General features: G+C 38.9%; 1 gene segment (V, D, J or C); it reads left to right on the top strand.

Moving 5' to 3' along the window:
* The first annotated feature begins 673 nt into the window (after nucleotides 1-673).
* Nucleotides 674-22,260, top strand: LOC149285110 (Ig kappa chain V region Mem5-like). The segment is given in 4 exon segments: nucleotides 674-722; nucleotides 882-1,171; nucleotides 20,328-20,367; nucleotides 21,932-22,260. Coding segments are annotated over 4 exon segments (708 nt in total).
* Nucleotides 22,261-22,631: the final 371 nt, after the last annotated feature.

Genomic DNA, 22,631 nt, shown 5'->3' on the forward strand with positions numbered 1-22,631 from the left:
ATGAAGCCACTATGGCATATCTGGGGGTTATAAGGCATATCTGGGGAGGACGGAGTGGCATATCTGGGGAGGATGGAGTGGCATATCTGGGGGTATAAGGCATATCAGGGGGCACAGTGGCATATCAGGGGGTATAAGGCATATAAGGTATATAAGGCACATGTGGAGAGGGCGGAGTGGCATATCTGGGAGACATGTGGCATATCTGGGGGTATGTGGTATATCTGCGAGGCAGTGTGGCAAACCTGGGCTCAAATGTGCATAACTGGTTGGGAAATAAAAACAAAAAATGCATTTTTATCAAAGTTTTTCTATTCTGCTGTTTGTTTTTAACATCTTGTTTGTTTATTAAATTATTTTAAATAAATAAAAAATGTACATTTATTTTTTTATCCGATTATTTGAAAAAATATTCGGCCAACAAATCGATTATGCGAATAATAGTTAGTTGCAGCCCTACATCATTTGCCAATATTCTAAAAAAGTGAATGGAAAACGTCACGTCTCTTACATGGGAAGAGTTTGTCACAGAGAAGGGATCGGTGACGCAGTACAATGTCATTTGCATGTCCCCTGTATTTACATATTTCAGTATCTCAGCTGTCACTGTATATAAGGTTCCTTGTACAGGAGAAATCTTATACCCTGTATATGATAATCCACAGACATGAAGATGGTCACTCCGAGCTTTCTCCTGTGGGGGCTTCTGCTTTATATTCAGGGTGAGGATGTATACTTATTACAGGATTGTATATAAAATAATCTAAAATAATATATATAAAATAATATTTAATACTTTGATTTCTTAAAAATATAAATAAATGTTATTATATTTGAGCTCATTGCTAGAGATCAAGAAATATTATTTTTTTAACCCCCAGGATCCTGTGGACAGATTGTGATGACTCAGACTCCAGACTCTGTCTCTGTGTCCCCAGGAGAACGCGTCACCATGACATGTAAAGCCAGTTCTGGTATTAGCAAAAACCTGCACTGGTACCAACAGAAACCAGGACAATCTCCAAAGCTCCTGATCTATTATGCCAGCAGCAGACACACCGGGACCCCAGAGCGGTTCAGCGGCAGCGGGTCGGGAACTGATTTCACTTTTACCATCAGCGGAGCGCAAGCAGAAGATGCAGCAGATTATTACTGTCAGCAGAGTTACAGCTCCCCTCCACAGTGATACAGAGCCGTACAAAAACCTTCCTCTTCCCTCTCTATTATATTATACAGAATAGAAACCGCTGATAAAAATATTCTAAACCTCAGAGCAGGTGTTTAGCCCCGAATCACTAACACAGAATGTATATGCAAAGTCTGCAGTACTGTTACACAGCTTTTCCAAATCACAAAGCTACTTTTCTTTGAAACTTTTCTAAATATACCTAACAGATAATCAATGTAACTATAAATCTGGACAGAAAAGCTGAGCGTCCCGAATCAATGGGATCTAATCACCGCAGTCATTCATTTGAAGAGTTAGCTTCACTGACCATACATGACTGACGTTGTCATAAATCTGGCAAAACAATTCATTTATTGGAATATATAAGCTGGTTGAGAGTAAAAATCTGCCCCTTGGCCCCCGACAGCCTGTAACCTGTGCAAATATATATTTCCACTTACCATTAACCCCTTTCCTGCCATCTAAACCTTGCTGGCAACGTAGACCTTGGAGCCATCCATATAGCTTATGAGTAAGTTCACTACAAGCGATCACAGGTGAAATATTTCAGTAGTGTAGTGTTTTTACTTGAAGACACAGAGGGTCTCAGTATTTTGCTATATATTATGGTTCCACTGTTATTCCCCCTTCTCTCATTTATTGTACCCACACAAAACAAATTATTTTTTTCAGGAAAATAAGGGCTTTCCTCTGAAACCATTCTCATTTATATACTCTATAATTTAATATGAACATATAAAGGACAAAAAAAACTATTTTTAACAGTATTGCAATGAGTTTTTTCTACCGAGACTCCAGCTGGAAGCCGCGTATTAGATAAATGTACTCAGGGCTTTTAGGTAAAAAAGTGTTTTCATTAAAGGGAAGAAAGTAAGTTTAATATCACATTCATGAAGGCAGAAACACAGCCATGTTTATTGAAGCAAAGTATAAAACCATTACAGGAGACTAGATGCAGCGTTCTAATACACATCTAGGAAGAGTTGGGTTCAGAGTCAGAGGAGGCTTTCATACATTTTCTACTTTTGGCTCCCACAAGATCACCAACCGTTTCCATTTCCAGGTTCTCTGTCTCATCTCCCAGACATCACAGCGCATGCGAATATCTACCCCTGAAGAGTGTTGGGCCCTGGACAGTTGCCCCGTTTTTAGCATTACAGATGGTTTTTTTTTCAGTTAGTATACCCTGTTATAAAATAGGAAAGCGAGCATTTAAATACAGATTCTGGGGTGCTCATGAAATAAATAATATAAACATACAACAGAAATGTGATCAATGCTATTTAGAAATGCTTTGCTTAAGTATAAATATTGAGGATTCATACAGCTACATATATATATATATATTACTAAGGTCACTTGTTAGGCAAGTATTTCTATTTCTGTACTTTTTTGTGCACATTTTGAAGCCCCGGACAGATTTCTGGGTTAAGGATCTCATTAACTGGGATCCAGAGAGGATGAATGGGCAAAAATTCCTACAGAAACTCTCCAAAATCTTGTAGAAAGCCTTCCCAGAATAGTGGAAGCCGTTATAGCTACAAGGGGGGGGGGGGCAGCTACATATTAATGTCTATGTATTTAGAATGCGATGTCATCAAAGTCCCTGTGAAAAGGAAAATACGTTGTCACAGCAGCCCACCCCAATCATCAGAATCAATGTTGAGGTGGAAAACAAGAACACTTTATTGAAGGAAAACGTAGCCTTATATACACCGCTCTATCAGATAAGGAGCTTAATCACATTCACTAAACAATACCCTGTCCAGACAGCCTCGCGTCACAATCCCACCACCAAACACAGAAATGCCCGCATAACCCAGAGTCACCTTTTTTTCGTGGGGTGATCCCAAGGGAGCAAAGAACCCAGAGTATCGATGGATACCGATGTGATCCGTGGTCGGGACTCCGGATGGAAGCAGTTTGAAAGTTCCCCGGGACAGTCCGCAATGCAAACGGGTGGAGGCTCCATAGCCGCGGTTGCTGAACCTCGGTCTAATGGAGATGCTAGAAAACGGGGTTTCCCAGTGAGCTCCCAATTACTTCTCGCCGGTACCCCACCACTCACTTGGCAGATATACAAAAGAGCGCTCTGGTGGGGCCACGGGCATCCGAGATATTTAGGGTTAAAGTCAGAAGGCATTCCTATGGATCCTAGCCGCTAAACAGTTCCCGAGCATTACAGCTAAGACCTGGTCAGGCACAGGGCAAGGGAAACGGGACTAGAAACATAAGGGTGTGATTATACGCCTGTGGGAAAGGTGGAACAGGGGAAAACAACTCCAGAACACGGTAAACAGTCCTCTGCAGCCCTGGTTCCGTGACATATTTCATTTAAAAAACCTCCTATGCACTACATCTCTCTTGATCCACAGACATAATGGTAATGAGGGTGATCACATCTGTAATAACCTATAAATGCATCTGCACCAGAAGTAAAAAGAGAAAAATACATTTGTAGCCTAGATAATGTTTCATTCATAATTATGGCATTTTGTCATAAAATCAATCCCTATTGCATTAGGAAGTTTTACATTACTGAGAGGGTGGTAGATAAGTGGAACGGCCTTTAAGAAGCAGAGTACAAGCTTGCAATAGGTAAATGGCTCCTGAATCTAAGACAAGGGGAGGACTGATTAAGGTCTAAGTCTTTATATCAGTTCTTATCTGCTATGAAATTCTATGTGTCTACCCGGTGATACGGTGTTTACTGCCCCCTACTGTTTTTTTTTTAATTTGTCGTTCTATGTACAACCCCGTATATTAGATAAATGCACCAAGGGGTCAGGGCTTTTCCATAAAGAAAAAGGTTTTAATTTCAGGTGAATAATAGGAAAAGGTACGTTTGATAAATGTTAGAATATTCTTTGTCTTGAATATCTAAGCTTCTCCAGTGATCAAACAGCAATCAAGACCACAGCTTCTATGTCTTATTAATAAGGTTTATTCGATAACAAATTATCAATTCATACAATACCAATGCTGGAACAAATGTTGATAAAAGGTACTGTAGGCTAAGTATCTTGGTGAGATGAAGATGAGAGCGTGGAAAGAGACCTTGTCCTTGTAGTCATGCCAATTTATACCCCTTTACATTTGGTTAGGGTATACGTAAAGGAATCCTATTGGAACAATAATATGATACACCGGCATTCCACAGAAGACCCTCTAAACTACGTCACTTAATTGATACCATATGTTCCTAGCACTCAAGTTGCATTCAGGCCTAAAATGTGCAGAACAAAATAAAAGTATAAAAATGATTTCTTACAATAAACTATTCTAGATTTAAACTAAACTACAAGCATCGTTTCCCAGTATTCTAAAAAAGTGAATAGAAAACGTCACGTCTCTTACATCTCTCGCTCGCTGCGCTGGAAAGAGTTTGTCACAGAGAAGGGATCGGTGACGCAGAACAATGTCATTTGCATGTCCCCTGTATTTACATATTTCAGTATCTCAGCTGTCACTGTATATAAGGTTCCTTGTACAGGAGAAATCTTATACCCTGTATATGATAATCCACAGACATGAAGATGGTCACTCAGAGCTTTCTCCTGTGGGGGCTTCTGCTTTATATTCGGGGTAAGGAGGTATACTTATTACAGGATTGTATATAAAATAATCTCAAAAATACTTTGTTTCATTAAAAATATAAATAAATGTTATTACATTTGAGCTGATTGCTAGAGATCAAGAAATATTATTTTTACAACCCCCAGGATCCTGTGGACAGATTGTGATGACTCAGACTCCAGACTCTGTCTCTGTGTCACCAGGAGAACGCGTCACCATGACATGTAAAGCCAGTTCTGGTATTAGCAGCTGGTTAGCCTGGTACCAACAGAAACCAGGACAACCCCCAAAGCTCCTGATCTATTCTGCCAACAGCAGACACACCGGGACCCCAGAGCGGTTCAGCGGCAGCGGGTCGGGAACTGATTTCACTTTAACCATCAGCGGAGCGCAAGCAGAAGATGCAGCAGATTATTACTGTCAGCAGTATCGCAGCTACCCTCTCACAGTGATACAGAGCCGTACAAAAACCTTCCTCTTCCATCTCTATTATATCATACAGAATAGAAACCGCTGATAAAAATATTCTAAAGCTCAGCGCAGGTGTTTAGCCCCGAATCACTAACACAGAATGTATATGCAAAGTCTGCAGTACTGTTACACGGCTTTTCCAAATCACAAAGCTACAGATAATCAACGTTAAACAAAACAGGTGCAAATAAGCACAAAAAAATAATTAATAGAATATTGTGAAGTCACTATAAGTGTATCTCTCACACTAATAAAAGTGAGTGCTGCCAACTAAAGGTCAAATTCCACAAGTTGACCAAATAGAAGTGAATAAAAAATAGGATTATCCCAGGATTATCAATGTAACTATAAATCTGAAGAGAAAAGCTGAGAATCCTGAATCTCTGGAATCACCACACCTGGGAACACCTGGGTTCTGGTTACTCGGAGCCTACCCTTGAGGGACGAGGACAGCACCGCCCACTGATGTTGGTGGGCGGTCCCGCTGATGTCGGTGGGCGGTGCCACGGAAGTCGGGGGCATTTACGTTGACGTTGGGGGCATATATTTTTTTAAGTTGTGCATATTTATAATGATAGTTATAAGGGATGTATATTGAAGCTGAAGCATATATGGATGCAAGGTAAGTTACAGCTTGCAAGGCAATGTGGAGACTTTTTAAAATATAACTAGATCTTATGTCATTATAAGACTGGCTATCCACGTCCAGTAGTTGGTTTTCTTTGAGGAACATGCTGAGAAATCACAACAAATCATATTTTAAATACCCCTCTGTAACTGAAAATAAGCATTTTGGGCACTGAACAAAAGATGTGCTAAACCCATTAACACCATGACCAAATAAACCCAAACGCAGACTCATAACACATAACAGATCATATAAAATGTGGTTCTGATTGCCACCAAAGCTATAAATACATTTAGTGTTAAACACAAAAAAAGCAGCACCAAAAAAATTACCGTATTTGCTCGAATATAAGACAAGGTTTTTTCCAGAGCAAATGCTCTAAAATTATCCCTCGTCTTATATTCAAGGTCGTCTTATAAGCGGACCTCAAATTGAGGTCCGACTTTAAGACTAAGATGCAGATCCCCCTCCTCTCTGGCAACCTCTGCTGGTGCCGACACTTCCGCCGGAGCTTCTATGACAGAGTGCCAGCGTGACATGACCTGTGCTCAATCATAGAAGCCCCAGTGGAAGTGCCGGCAGGAGCGGAGGTTGCATGCGCGCATCGCACAGACATTCACTGGCTGCCCCCACTAGACATCAGGGAGTCTGAAGCATGGGTGATGCATTGGAAAGTCTGGAGGGGATAAGGCATTTCTGGTGGCAGAGTGGCATATCAGGGAGGGAGAGTGGCATATAGGGGGATATAAGGCTTATCTGGTGGCGCAGTGGCATATAGGGGGCATACAGCTTATCTGGGAGGCAGAGTTGCATTTCTGAGGGGCAGAGTGGCATATAAGGAGATATAAAGCTTATCTGGAGGCCAGAGTGGCAAGCCTGGGAGCAGATGTGCATAACTGGGGGGGCAGGTTGGCATAGAAAATAAAAACAAAAAATGAATTTTTCTCAGTCATAGTTTTTATTAAATATGAAAAAATAGTTTACATTTGAAATAATTACTAGTAAAGCTTTTTCTTTTTTTCTAAATTAATATTAACATTTGGGGGGAGTCATCTTATAATCGATCAAATCCGGTAAATGAACATAATTTAAAAAATGTTTACGAAAAAAATGAGGTTTTCTTCATTTATGTTCCTCTTCTTTTCTTATATTATATGTATAGTTCATAACATAATTAGGTTCTCAGGCATAAAAATCTGAAAAAATATTCATAGAAAATATTTTTAATGCACCAAATATTATAAAGACAGTAAAACCGTTATGCTGGAGTCTTCTGCTTTCTTAAATTTACCTCTGCCACCTGCCTGTGACCTCGGTGCTTGTAGCATCGTGATATAAGCCACTGTTCAAGATCAAGACCCTCCAAGTGCAGCAGGTCACTTCATTCTAACAGGTTTCACCAAAGAAATGGCTTATTAAGAGCAAAAATGGCATGCCTATCATAGTCATTGTCCACACATATAGATATCCCACATATCATACAACTCCTCAAAATGTTCCAACATGGAACCTAAGGTGTTTGGGACTATAACACAATTAGCTACAGTATTAACCCTCCCAGTAAAATACTGCACATACAGAATATACAAAAAATATAAATGCTGTAGTGGACATCCCAAGACATTTAGGACAATACTCAGTTTCCATCTTTGTGGGAACAGTTTGGGGAAGACCCTTTTCTATTCCAGCATGACTGCGCCCCAGCGCACAAAACAAAGTTCATAAAGACGTGGTTGGATGAGTTTGGTGTGGAAGAACATGATCGGCACGGAGCCCTGACCTCAAAACCATCGAACACCTTTGGGATGAACTGGTATGGAGATTGCGAGCTGGACCTTCTCGCCCAACACCAGTGCCTCAACTCGGAAATGCTCTACTGGATGAAGGGCCTAAAATTCCCACAGCAAACCTCTAATCTTCTGTGAAGAATTTCCACACAATTTTGGAGGTTACTGGTGTTATAGCTGCAAGGGGGGGGACCAACTACATATAATGTATTTAGAATGCAATGTCATCAAAGTCCCTGTTGGTGTGATGGTCACCTGGTGCATACTGACAAACTTTATTTTGGTAGCAGCAAAATTTGCTATAGTTAGGAAATGTAGAACAACCATACCGCTTATAACTGAGGTGATTAAGGAACTTAATTCCACCAGGGACATAGAAGAAATGTTACATAGAAGCTCTTACGCATTGGCACATATGAGAAAGTCTGCAGTAGGTGGAAAAAATGTTTCAATATAACATAGGAAAAAAAGAGAGAAATGATAACAAATAATGGTAAAACTGGAGAAAATGGAGACCATCTGTGTACTAGAGAGAGTTCTAGAATATGTATTCTGATTCCTTGTTTCTTATGTGGGTGTTATATGTGTATGAGGGAAGTTTATTGTATGACTGTTTAACTTGATGTATGAAGGAAAAAGTATAGAAACTGATAGCAAAATTTGCAATGTTCGTCTCTTGAAGTGGATACTAATTACCGTATTTGCTCCATTATGCTATAATGAGACCTCAAATAGGTCTGACTATGAGACTAAGATCCAGATCCCCCGCAGCGCTGCAGGGGACCTGGATCCTCCTGTCTTATGCCCCCCCAAAAAAACTTACCGATGCTTCTGACTCTCCGGTGTGTAGCCAGGGCAGCATGTAGACGTCTACGCGATTAGCCTAGACAACTTCCGCTGCAGCCGGAAGGAGGTGCGGTCAGCAGCGGAGGTTGTCTGCGTCCATCGCGCAGACCTTCCCCGGCTATCATAGAGAATGGACGCAGACAACCCCCACTCGTGTAGACGTCTACCTTCTGCCCCGACTAGTACACACTGGGGAATCACAAGCATCGGTAAGTTTGGGGGGGGGTGTTAAATGGGGTGCATAATGCATTTCTGTAGGCAGAGTGCTCTATGAAATGCCTTTTAACCTCCTTAATGCCACTCTGCCTCCAGAAATGCCTTTTAACCCTCTATACGCCACTCTACCTGCTGAAATGCCTTATACCTCCCTATATGCCACTCTGCCCCATAATATGCCTTTTAACCCCCTAAATGCCAGAGTGGCATATAGGGGTATAAGGCATTTCAGGAGGCAGAGTGGCACATAGGGGGTCAAAAGGCATATCATGGGGCACAGTGGCACATCGAGGGTTAAAAGGCATCTCATGGGGCCCGCCCAGTGGCATATAGGGGGTATAAGGCATTTCTGGGGCAGAGTGGCAAGCCTGGGGGCAGATGTGCATAACTGGGGGGGCAGGTTGGAGAATAAAATCAAATAAAATCAAAATATTTTTCTCAATCATAGCTTTTTTTAAAAAAAAAAAAAATAGTTTACATGAATTAACATTTAATGGTAAAACTTTTTTCCTATAGGGTCATCTTATATTCAGGCTTTTTCTTTTTTCCTAAATTAATATTCAGATTTTGGGGAGTTGTCTTATAATCGAGCAAATTCGGTATTACATTGTATCCTTTGCGCTTTAGAAAAATAAACAGGAGAGTTTAAAAATAAAAATAATTAAAAAAAAAATAATTCTGATTACTTGTAAATTATAAGTTTAGGCAACTGACATTGATTGGTGAGACTGATCAATAATTAGTGTTTGAAAGTGATCAGTTAGTAATAGTTAACTATGTTTATTATGTTCCCTATTTTCCCTAACTTTGAAGCGAAAAGGAACCATTCACCTATGTAGTCTGCTTGTTGTCTTCTACTTCACAGACTCAGTCCTTGGCCTCGTCTAAGATTCAGGATAGCAATATGTCTCATAGGTATTTAAATCCCATTACCTTGTTAACCTCTTCCCCCTTCTACTGGAACTTTATTCCACTTATCTACCACCCTACCCAGTAAAAAATCCTTACAATAGTAGTAGAAGCTAATACAGTGAGGGAACTTAAACATAAATTGGGCAGGTATACGGCTCCTGAATCTAAGGCAAGACGAGAGACCGATTAAGGTCTAAGTGTTTATATCAGGAAAAATAGGCAGACTAGACGGGCCAAACAGTTCTTATCTGCTATGAAATTCTATGTGTCTACCCTGTGATACGGTGTTTACTGCCCCCTACAGGGTTTTTTTTAATTTGTCGTTCTATGTACAACTAGTGATGGGAAGTTCGGATCATTAAAGTGAATCGGATAATTTCGATTCGTTAATTGAAATGATCCGATTCATGATCCGGATCTTCGGATCACTCAGTGTGCCTGCACGGAGTTACTGTTTTCCAGTAACTCCATGCAGGCACACTAACGATTGGCCCCGCCCCGTTCATTATGAATCCTCCCCCCTGCCTCCAGTGATGTCAATGAAGGCAGAGAGTCGTTCAAAGATTCGGATCTTACAGGGATCCGAATCTTACAGTGATCTGGATCACTGTAAGATCCGGATCATTGTAAGATCCGGATCATTGTAAGATCCGGATCATTGTAAGATCCGGATCTTTGAACGACTCTCTGCCTTCATTGGCATTCTAATCATTCAGAGAATGTCACCATACTGTTATAAATAATACATTAATAATCACTGCCCCCAAGATTTACATTCCCCTTTACCTGCAACTGCACCTAAAGCTAACTTTATTAAATTAATTAAATTAACCCTCACCATTAAATTAACCCTAAACACCCCATCAACCATGACTGCCCCTAAAATTAACCCTTAACACCCCATCAACCATGACTGCCCCTAAAATTAACCCTTAACACCCCATTAACCATAACTGCCCCCAAATTAACCCTAAACACCCCATTAAGCATAACTGCCCCCAAAATAACCCTAAACACCTCATTAAGCATAAATGCCCCTAAATTAACACTAAAGACCCCATTAAGCATAACTGCCCCCAAATTAACCCTAAACACCTCATTAAGCATAACTGCCCCTAAATTAACACTAAAGACCCCATTAAGCATAACTACCCCCAAATTAACCCTAAACACCCCATTAAGCATAACTGCCCCCCAAATTAACACTAAAGACCCCATCAACCATACCAATTTATTAGGTAATTTATCTGGAGTACATGCAATTAATTTAGGGGCAGTTATGGTTAATGGAGTATTTAGGGTTAATTTCAGGGGCCGTTATGGTTAATGGGGTCTTTAGGGTTAATTTCAGGGGCCGTTATGGTTAATGGGATCTTTACGGTTAATTTCAGGGGCAGTTATGGTTGATGGGGTATAAGGGTTAATTTTATGCTGATGACTGAGGGTTAATTTAATTAATTTAATAAAGTTAACTGTAGGTGCAGTTATAGGTAAAGGGGGGCAAACTCAGGGGAATCTAAATCCTGGGGGTAGTGTGAACATTATTAATGTATTTATTTATAAAAGTATGGTATCAGTAATATTCTCTGAATGATTCGAATCTCTGTAAGATTCGGATCCTTGTAAGATCTGGATCCCTGTAAGATTCGAATCATTCGACTCTTCGGATCATTCGACTCTTCGGATCATTCGACTCTTCGGATCATTCGACTCTTCGGATCATTCGACTCTTCGAACGACTCTCTGACTCTATGAGTCATTGTTCCTGTGTGAATTAATGAGCTGTAACCTGACCCCAGAGTCTGTGTCTGAGTGCTCTGCAGATGACTCACAGCTCTAGGATCAGGTTACAGCTGCATGATTCACAGTCTGAACCGCTACAAATGAATCGTTCAGTCTAGTGAACCGATTCATCCGGATCACTAAAAAGAACCGGATCAAATGAACGATTCGTTCATGATCCGGACATCACTATGTACAACCCCGTATATTAGATAAATGCACCAAGGGGTCAGGGCTTTTAAATATAGAAAAAAAATAATAATTTCAGGTGAATAACAAGAAAGGGTAAGTTTAATGCCACATTCATGAAGACAGAAATTTAAAAAACAACATATTGGAAAATAAGCCATATACTTTTAAAGAGATTTAAAAAAGGCTTTTGTTGAGTATTTATTAAGATAAAATTATTCTAGATTTGGAATAGTTCTAAACTAGCAACGTCTGCCAGTATTTTAAAAAAGTGAATATAAAACGTCACGTCTCTTACATCTCTCGCTCGCTGCGCTGGGAAGAGTTTGTCACAGAGAAGGGATCGGTGACGCAGAACAATGTCATTTGCATGTCCCCTGTATTTACATATTTCAGTATCTCAGCTGTCACTGTATATAAGGTTCCTTGTACAGGAGAAATCTTATACCCTGTATATAATAATCCACAGACATGAAGATGGTCACTCCGAGCTTTCTCCTGTGGGGGCTTCTGCTTTATATTCAGGGTAAGGATGAATACTTATTACAGGATTGTATATAAAAAATATAAATAATACTTTGTTTCATTAATAAATGTTATTACATTTGAGCTCATTGCTAGAGATCAAGAAATATTATTTTTACAATCCTCAGGATCCTGTGGACAGATTGTGATGTCTCAGACTCCAGACTCTGTCTCTGTGTCACCAGGAGAACGCGTCACCATGACATGTAAAGCCAGTTCTGGTATTAGCAGCTGGTTAGCCTGGTACCAACAGAAACCAGGACAACCCCCAAAGCTCCTGATCTATTCTGCCAGCAGCAGACACACCGGGACCCCAGAGCGGTTCAGCGGCAGCGGGTCGGGAACTGATTTCACTTTTACCATCAGGGGAGCGCAAGCAGAAGATGCAGCAGATTATTACTGTCAGCAGTATAGCAGCTACCCTCTCACAGTGATACAGAGCCGTACAAAAACCTTCCTCTTCCATCTCTATTATATCATACAGAATAGAAACCGCTGTTAAAAATATTCTAAAGCTCAGCGCAGGTGTTTCGCCCCGAATCACTAACACAGAATGTATATGCAAAGTCTGCAGTACTGTTACACAGCTTTTCCAAATCACAAAGCTACTTTTCTTTGAAACATAACTTGCCTGCATAATATGTAAGTAAGTGTAGAGAAATTCCTGAAAGGGAAATCTCAGAGAGTGAGGAGTAGGGGGTTGAGAGATCACTCAGAAACTGGTTCAGTTGATGAGGTAACCACAAAACCTCCAAATGTAAAGACTGAGGAATGTATATTTTTGAATTTTAGTGAAAAATAAAAGCTTATAGATAATCATTTTAATGTTTTAACCTGGGACAGAAAACTAGAGCGTTCTCACTCTCTGGGGTCTAATCACCGCAGTCATTCATTTTGAGAGTTACCTTGACTGAGCGTACATGACTGATGTGCTAAAGCTGGCAAAACAACGTATGTATTCAACAATGTATAAGATGCCTGCAAGTAAAAATGACTGACCCCCCTTGGCATCCGTGGAACCTGTATAACATATTTCCACTAATCTCTAATTCTTTCAGTTTGGACCCCAGGAGTCACAAGCGATCACTACAAGTGATCACTTATAAAAGCCATCTTCCTTCCCCCATATAATAGTTTAACCCCTTTAGCATGCAGGGGTTTTTTTTTACACTAGTTTGCCCGTGAAGACCAAATGGGTTTCATCATTTGTGCTGTGTCTTTGTTCAGCTGTGAGAGAGAGAGAGAGAGAGAGAGAGAGAGAGAGAGAGAGAATGTGAGTGAGTGACAGTGTGAGTGTCAGGAACCTTACCAGGTCAGGAAAGAGTCTCAGCTCGGGGTTAACGGTTAAATCAGATTGCTGGTCTTTATTTATAATGAGAACCAAGTACAAAAAGGAAAATAAGGCGCACAATAGTCCAGAGACAGATCTTTTGTTGCAAAATAAATAAAGGCTCCAGGCACTCAAGAGTTCCAGCTCAGGCAGATTTATTAACGGAAGACAGCAACAACGTTTCGACCAACGTTATCAGGTCTTTTGTTGCAGACAATTCATAAAGCAAAGCATAAGGTAACGGACATGAGAGTTCATAGCATGAAGTCTGAGAAAATCTTACAACAGCAACAACAGCTATGAAAGCAGGTAGGCAGATATACACTGGTGATTACAGTTAATAGCTGAAGTCCAAGTGAGATATTGGAGCTATAAGGAGTATAGGAATATGTAGAAGGTGTACCTATGGCAAACAGAATCAATGAAGCAGAGTTGATGTTCCAATAAGACTTCTTATAAAGATACGCAGGCTTCTGTAGTTGAGGAACTTGAGTCTGGTAATCGTAATTCCAATGGAACCAGGTCCTTTAGTCAGGTAAATGCAGGTTAAATCACAGGAGATCAGGAGCCAGATTACACAGTCTGTAAGGTCATCACAGTCTTAATGTAAAGGCACCTCACAAACAGGGGAGTGTCCAGGTATAGGCCTGGTCATTATTATTATTTTTATTATTATCTTTTATTTATATAGCGCCAACAGTTTACGCAGTGCTTAATACAATACATAAATTCAAGGGGTATGTCAAGACAAGAATTGAGAGACTAAGACAGACCGATACATTAGGTGGAGAGGCTCGGCTCGCAGGTTTACAATCTAGAGGGAAATGGGGTGACAAACATAAGGCACAGAGAAAGGGTGAGAGGTAGTGTGGTGGTCGTATCAGTGACAGGGAAGTTCTAGCAGCTAAGATGGTGCAGCTTCTCTGAAGAAGTGGCTTTTGAGATGTTTCTTGAATGTTGGGAGTGAGGGTGAAAGCTGAAGGTTCGGTGGAAGTAGATTCCAGAGATATGGGGCAGATCGAGTGAAATCTTGTGGATTAAAAGGAAGAGGTGATAACTGAGGAGGAGGAGAGCCTTAGCCCATGGGAAGAACGTAGGGATCAAGTAGGAGAGTATTTGCTTATGAGGGCAGAAATGTATGGGGAGCAGTGTTATGGAGGGGGGGGCAGTGTTATGGAGGGCCTTATATGTACCAGGATTTTAAATTTAATTCTAAAGGTAATTGGGAGCCAGCGGCGGAGCAGCAGTCCAGGTGAGTGTGTGGTGCTGACGGCCAGATGCCCACCAGACATTTGCCCGGGGTGCCAGATTGTCTGTTCGGGACTAATGTTTTTACCCTTCCACCCCTTGGCCAATAGCTGGGGAGGCATGGATGCAATTCACCCAGAAAGTGTAACCTTTAGAAAAAAGACCTTTCACCTATCAATTAATGCCCTATTTTAAAAAAAAAAAGCAAAACATTTTATTTTCACTGCAGCAGATTCTAAAGTGGCAAATGCTTGTTAGGAGCATGTCTTTATACACCGGTTTACAAGCGACATCATGTGGTTGAAAGATGAATTACATCCTCGACTATAATGAAAACCCATATAAAACATATCTGTGTTTTGATTAATCTCTGTTTAAATTTGGAAAGTGTCCAAATAGTACAAGCACAATGATTGGGGATATATGTGTCCACCCATGACAGGTCCACAATATAATGTTAAGGAATGCATCTAGGCAAGAGTACTAGGTCTTGTAAATTAGGAAGCAGGGAAGATAACAGAATGACCAAGGCAAAAAAATACCTAATAACCTCACATTCCTACAAATTTGAGCATAATGTGACAATGGTCACAGGAAGATGCAACTGTACTGGACCAACAAATTATAGACAATGGCTCAGAAAAAGAAAAAAACATGCCTTACCTACAGTGCCCTTAACAACTCACTGCTCTTATCTAGAAAATTATCCTCATTCTTAGGATTAGCATAGATCCTAGCCTCCTAATACTAATACTAGTGCATCCTAAGGAATGTCCTTTCCACCTTGGTAATCTCCATACTACTGAGTTCTCCACATCTCCCTTGCTACAAATCCTCCTCTCCTAAGCAGTTGGAAATACACCATATGACCAAAAGAATGCAGACACCTAACATTCCAAACCCATTCCTAAGCCATGGGCATTAAAATGGAGTTGCCCTCTCCTTTGCAGCTTTAACAGCCTCAGTTTATCTGGGAAGACTTCCCACAATACTTTGGAGTGTATCTTTGGGAATATGTGCCCATTTAGCTAAAGGAGCATTTGTGAGGTCATGCACTAATGTTAGACAAAAAGGCCTGGCTTGCAATTGTTCAGATTCATTTCAAATATGTTTAGTGGGGTTAAGGTTAGGGCTTTGTGCAGACCACTTGAGTGCCTCCACAACAAACTCGTCAAACCATGCCTTTATAGAGCTTGCTTTGTGTACAGTGAAAATGACCTTCCCCAAACTGGTGCTACAAAGTTGGAAATATATAGTTGTCTATAATGTTGTTGTATGCTGTAGCCTTAACATTACCCTTCACTGGAACCATTATCCCTCCTCGTCCAAACTTTACAGTAGGCACTGTGCATTCCAAAATTCTCCTGGCATCCAAAAAACCCAGATTTGTCCATCAGACTTCAAGATAATGAAGCATGATCTATCAATCCAGAGAACACATTTCCACTGCTCCAGAGTCCAGTGGCGTGTGCTTTAGACCACTCCATCATTCAGGTGAGTGTTAACACAAAGTCAAGTAAGAGTTAAAAGGCATTTCCAAACAAATTAATGTCCATCATTCTAAATGACCACTTCTGCCGACCACTTTCACTTCCATCTTCTTCTTCTATCTTCTCCCTTCTCTTCAGTCTTCAGTCTGCTATCTTCTTTCTTCATCCACATCACCATGGACAAAACTTGGTGGGAACTTCCTCCAAATGGTGGTGATTTCAGTGACATCCTCTCACCCGATTGGAGGAAAAAAGAAAGTATACCCTCTTTGAATTCTCTGGTTTTACATATCATGATATAATAACAGTCATCTGTTCCTTAGCAGTTCTAAAGAATATATAAATACAATCTTAGATAAACAACAACACATAGTACATAGTGTCATGATTCATTCAACAAAAATAAAGCCAAAATGGAGAAGCCATGTGTGAAAAACTAAGTACACCCTTACTGTTTCCATAGTAATTAAGATGCTAACTTGCAGACAGGTGTTAATTGATTATCTGCAAGTATCTATAAAAGCCAAAGTTGTAGCAGTTGTTTAGCAGTTTGTTGGTATGGAGCATTCGGGTTTGTGTTAACACAATGCCAAGGAGAAAAGACAACAATCTGTGAAGGGTTATAAGGCATTCCCAAACAATTTCATGTCCATCATTCTACTGTGACATGTATTATTCAATAGTGGAAAACATTGAAGACAGTTGCCAATCTTCACAGGAGAGGACATCCCAGCACATTGACCCAAAGGTCAGACCATGCAATGCTCAGAGAAATTGCAAAAATTACAAGACTAACATCTCAGACTCTACAGGCCTCAGTTAGCATGTTAAATGTTAATGTTCATGGCAGTACAACTTGAAAAAAGTATGGTTTGTTTGTAAGGATTGCCAGAAGAAAGCCTTCTCTCTCTAAAAAAACATGGCAGCACAATGGAACGATGTCCTATGGACAGATGTAGTGCAGATGTTTGGCACAGTGCCACATTAGGCTAAAGCCAAACAAAGCATATTAGCACAAACACCTCAAAAGAACTGTCAAGCACTGTGGTGGAAGGGTGATGATTTGGGCTTGTTTTGCAGCCAAAGGGCCTGGGAACCTTGCAGTCATCGAGTAGCTCATGAACTCCTCTGTACACCACAGTATTCTAAAGTCAAATGTAAGGCCAGTTGTATGACAGCTAAAGCTTGGCAGAAACTGGGTCATGCAACACGACATGACCCCAAGCATACCAGCAAATGTACAACAGAATGGCTAAGAAAGAAAAGAATCAAGAAGTTGCAATGACCCAGTCCAAAGCTCAACTCGATTGAAATGCTGTGGCGGGACCCTAAGAGAACTGTGCATAAACAAAAGCCCACAATCCTCAATAAACTGAAGCAACTTTGTAAAGAAGGGTGGGCCAAAATTCTTCCACAATGATGTGAGAGACTGATAGTGAAAACAATTACTTTCAGTGTTTGGCAGTCAAGGTTAGGTGGATGCCAGAAAAAGTTACCTGCCTGACTGCAACATTTAGTGGAGGAAAGATAATGGTATGGGGCTGTTTTTCAGGGGTTGGGCTAGGCCTCTTACTTTCATTGAAGGGAAAATTTTATGCTTAAGAATACCAAGACATTTTGGACAATGCTATACTTCCAACTTCGTTTGGGGAAGGCCCTTTTCTATTCCAGCAGGACTGTGTCCCAGTGAGCAAAGCAAGGTCCATAAAAAGAGGGTTGGATGAGTTTGATGTGAAAGAACTTGACTGGTCCTTACAGAGCCCTGACTTCAACCCCAATGAACACCTTTGGGATGACATGGAATGGAGATTGTGATCGTCCAACATCAGCGTGACCTCACAAATCCTCTACCGGATGAATGGGCAAAAGTTCCCAGAGAAACTCTCCAAAATCTTGTGGAAAGTTATTCGGTGGCATTTTTGATTCAGGAACAAAATTAGTTGCCTGGTGCCCACATTCAGTCTCACTCACTCTCTCGCATTCTTGTTCTCTCTCTTTAAATATTTCGCTACTTTCTCTTACCGTCTATCAACGCCATAAAAATTGGACTAGGTAATCGCTAAATAGAAGTTAGGCACCTCAAAAATGTTGTCATATAATTACAAATGAAGAATGTCTATACCCCTATAACCTATGACGCTGGGATAGAAGAAATACAATATAATGCATAACTTTCCTCTGTTTCTTGACTATGGTTATAGTTAATCTTGCATTAAGAGAGAAAGTTTAAGATGCACAATAAAGGAGCCTAATGCTTGCCCCATTATCCTTACTCAAAATGTGGGGGTCACAGGGGGCATAGCTTATCATGGCAATATGCCAATATATGCAGGAGCCCGGGTTATCATCCCATGGTGCAAACTCAAATGTGTTTAGATTTAACTGATAGATGGGGCTCACAAGTTGATCAGCTTTAGTGTCACACTACAATTTACTCAACGACGGTAACCACACATTTTAGAAATTAAAGAAAAATGTTCCGTTTCAACACACTTGTATATGATGCTTCTAGCCTTGGCCGAGACTGCTACACAGCTCACGACCAAATGACTTTGCATTTCCTTCTTCATGGGTAACTGATCACAAAGAGATGCATGATCTAGGTATGAAAATGAGTTTTTGCTAATCAGCATCTGCATCAGCCTCTGTCCCTTCTCGAAAAGAGTTTTTGTACAAGCAGATGCTGGAAGTTATTCACCGTGTTGGAGTTTTGGTGGAGGAACCAAGGTAGAAATCAAAAGTAAGTACCTCTAGCTATGCCACTACTAATGTCATAATATCAACTATATCTCCAGGGTTTGTGTATTTTGAAATTTGCACCAAAATAGTTATATTTACGAAGAAACACTTATTGGTTCAACAAAAAATAGTTTTTTTTCCCCCAATGTGGAGTTATGTTTTCTTTCAACAAAAGACATATGCGGACTAAATCCCTTAATTTCTTCATAATAAAAAAATGTACATTTTAGAATTTCACATATCTGTTTTGAAAGTATTAATAATGCACTTTTATCACCATATTTCATTTACAATTCTAACCATGAAATTGAGATTAGCCATGACACTAGCATAGAGCAAAGTTTTTGTTCATCGTGTATATGAGAAGTTGACACTGTGGCGAACGTTCGGTAAAGGTACCAAGGTAGAAATAAAAAGTAAGTATATTTTACCTGTTCCACGTCAGCTCATGTGTGCATCCGACTCGCCAAAGAAATATTTGTCTATTTTGATATTTTGAAATTCTGATAAACATTTGGTAAGTATCAAAGGAAAGCACCTTTGGGCTAATACAAAACAAAAATGTGAAATTTTGAAATGACATTATATATACATTATATCATATTTCACAAATTACTGTCTCAAAGAGTATAATCCATTTTATTCATATTTATTATGCATTATTATTATTTTATCAAGATTATCTGTTGGTGTTTTGTGGCATATAGCGCTTAGAATCAAAATTTAGGGATAAAATAACACAAAATAAATAAGATTTATGGAAAACAGAATTAGTTTTTTTTGCCTTTTTTGATAATCACTCTATAAGACAAAAATTCATAGGGAAACTTTATTCCAAACCAATGTACATTATTGCTTTATCAGAATTAATATTAACATTTTACCAAAACTTCACATTTCTTTATGTTCTATGGATGTATTCTAGTTTATAGATTTCTTTTGGAAATCTATAATAATGTGAAATGCGTTGGCATTTTTCAAAGATATTTTTTATATTACCCTAACTTTGAATAAATGACTACTTCTGAGAAGTAGAGCTTTTTGTAATAGGTATTCATAGGAAATAAGCATTGTGCTGTAACGTTTGGTGCAGGAACCAAGCTAGAAATCAAAAGTAAGTAAATCCTATTGACTATTTCTTATAATAACATATGCTTTTTAGATTTTTTTCTTTAAATTAGGGCTAAAATGTCATAATGTTCATATAGAATTGGAGGCGAAGGTTTCTTATCTTATTATTGAGCTGGTTTCTATATAAGAAATTAATTTAAAAATTCTTCAGCCCCAGCCGTATAAAATAAGGATTAAAATGTAATATGTAATCTTAATAACCACTGAATTAGACAGTTTTGAACTAGTACACATTTTTGTACTAAGCATATACGGGAAGTAAACATTGTGGTACACATTCGGTAAAGGAACCAAGGTAGAAATTAAACGTAAGTACACAAAATAATAGTCTCATATAAATATTTTACTTTCTTTTTTTGTTAAATTGCTTGGTTTTACATAAATAAAAAAAATATTAATAATACATAAAAAGGTAGAATTTTTTAAGAATATACTTATTTTGAAGTTTTCTAGTAGTCAGAATCTTTATCTTAAAAAATGTCCATTTACAGAGGATTTGAAAAATATATTAGAGATTAAAAAAAAAAATGCCCTAGAGTATTTGTCAAGAAGTTTAACATCAGTTTATCACAGTGGGAATTTTTTTTGGGACTTGACCTAAACCGAAGATGAAATGTAAGTGGTTTCCGATAACAAAATACAATTACAATTATTACAATTTCAAATTTTAACCTATTTGCTTTAATAAAATGTAATAAGTGACATATTTTACATTGTGACAATGAATATACTTGCCATATTTTTTGGAAAAAAAATATAACAAATTTAAAGATGACATAATTAATTAACACGTTAATTTAAACCACAGATAAACATTTTCAACTTGTCAATGTTTTCTTGTAAATCTTTCATAATCCAAAATGCATATATTTATAAATATATGACAGATAGATAGATAGATAGATAGACAGATAGAAAGATCTATGTAGGATTTTTAAATGTTCCATTTCAGATTATGTTTTTTTTTTATTCTTTTTGTCTTTTTCTTGCCTATATTTCCTTGAGTCCTTCTTGAGAATATTGTTCAACTGCCACCCATGTTATACTTTGTTACCTGGGTCATACGAACATAATTATGGATACAGATCCCATGACTATGTAGCCGTAATTGCATATTGAATAGTTATTTCTCGAGCTATAGGCTATATTTCTCAAGTTGGTACTCAACCCACCAAGTACTTAGATAAATAAAATCATCTATTTCTTTCTTTCTTTGGTTTCTTTGCCCATATGCTATAAGATGTATGTACATTAAGTTGGACTAAAGTGAAGGTTGACATATTTTTGGATAATTATGGATAGATACACACCCAAAGTCCGAAATCTGATGACATAAGTCTAGTGGAAAGAGAAGTATATGATCAAGCAGAAATGTGACCGCACTTCACAACATACTTAGAAATCCTTACAGTCTATGCTAGTTCTAGAACATGTCATATCTTTAATATATGTTGCTCTCCAGTTATTTGGACAGTGTCATTAGAACCTTCTAGATTACAACAGAATATTGTAGAAGGTGCTTGATGAAAACTCTAAAAATCTAATACATAAGTAGTTCATTTATAACTCCTAAAACTAGAAATCCAGTGGTCCTCAACCACCAAGTCTAGCGGTGGGTCTTGTAGTTTAAGGTCAGGCGAAAGTAACTATTAGTAAGAAGTCTACCTCTTTTATTCTATTGTATCTGCAATAAGAGACTCCATAGAATAGCACCAGGAGTCAAAGGGACATTAACATGTTTGAGACCTAACATTGCACTGGTTTTGTTTTATATGTTTGTTTTTATTTGTTTCTTTTGTGTCTGTGATAACATATAAAGAGATATGAGCGGTGACCCTATAAATTAATCAATGTATTTATTTCTTTTTACAGGAAGAGACACTGCCAAGCCATCCGTATTTATATTCTGTCCCGCAGTGGAAGAGATTAAGACAGGGCAAGCAAGTGTTGTATGTATGGTCAATAACTACTACCCTAGGTCAGCGGAAGTCACATGGAAAGTGGACAACCAGGTCATTAATTCCGGCGTGCTTACAAGCGATGTTATAGAGGAGAAGGACAGCACGTACAGTAAGAGCACCACTCTCACGCTTTCCAGGGACCAGTGGTCAAAATTCGAGCAGTACACGTGTGAGATAAAACACGAAACGTCAGCGACGCCATTCACGGCGGGATTCAAGAAATCAGATTGCCCTGCGTAGAAGAGTGGAAGAGTTATACAAGTTTATTTCATAAAGCATCTCTTTTTTTTCCTTCATTAGCTATTTAAAAATTCCTATGCGCTATGTCATCGATCATGTCCTATGTTGTTTTACAAATGAATACCGGTTGGACTTGTGTAATTGATCGTGGTGAACAATGTCACGGTTTTCAGCAAAGTTCTGTATTGTAAAGCTTTGGAATGTCAAGGAAAACATTTTTATTTTGGCTTTCATCTTTTATCTGAAAATGAATAAAAAATATTCTGCTTCATACAGTTTTGCCTTTGTCTTCGATAAACCAACAGAAGGATCAATCAGTTATTAAATTAAATAAATAGTCTAAAATTAAAAAAAAGAATAAGGTAATCACA

Source organism: Sceloporus occidentalis, unplaced genomic scaffold (genome assembly GCF_023333645.1).
Source record: "Sceloporus occidentalis isolate IW3139 unplaced genomic scaffold, rSceOcc1.0.p SCAF_84, whole genome shotgun sequence".
Taxonomy (NCBI): domain Eukaryota; kingdom Metazoa; phylum Chordata; class Lepidosauria; order Squamata; family Phrynosomatidae; genus Sceloporus; species Sceloporus occidentalis.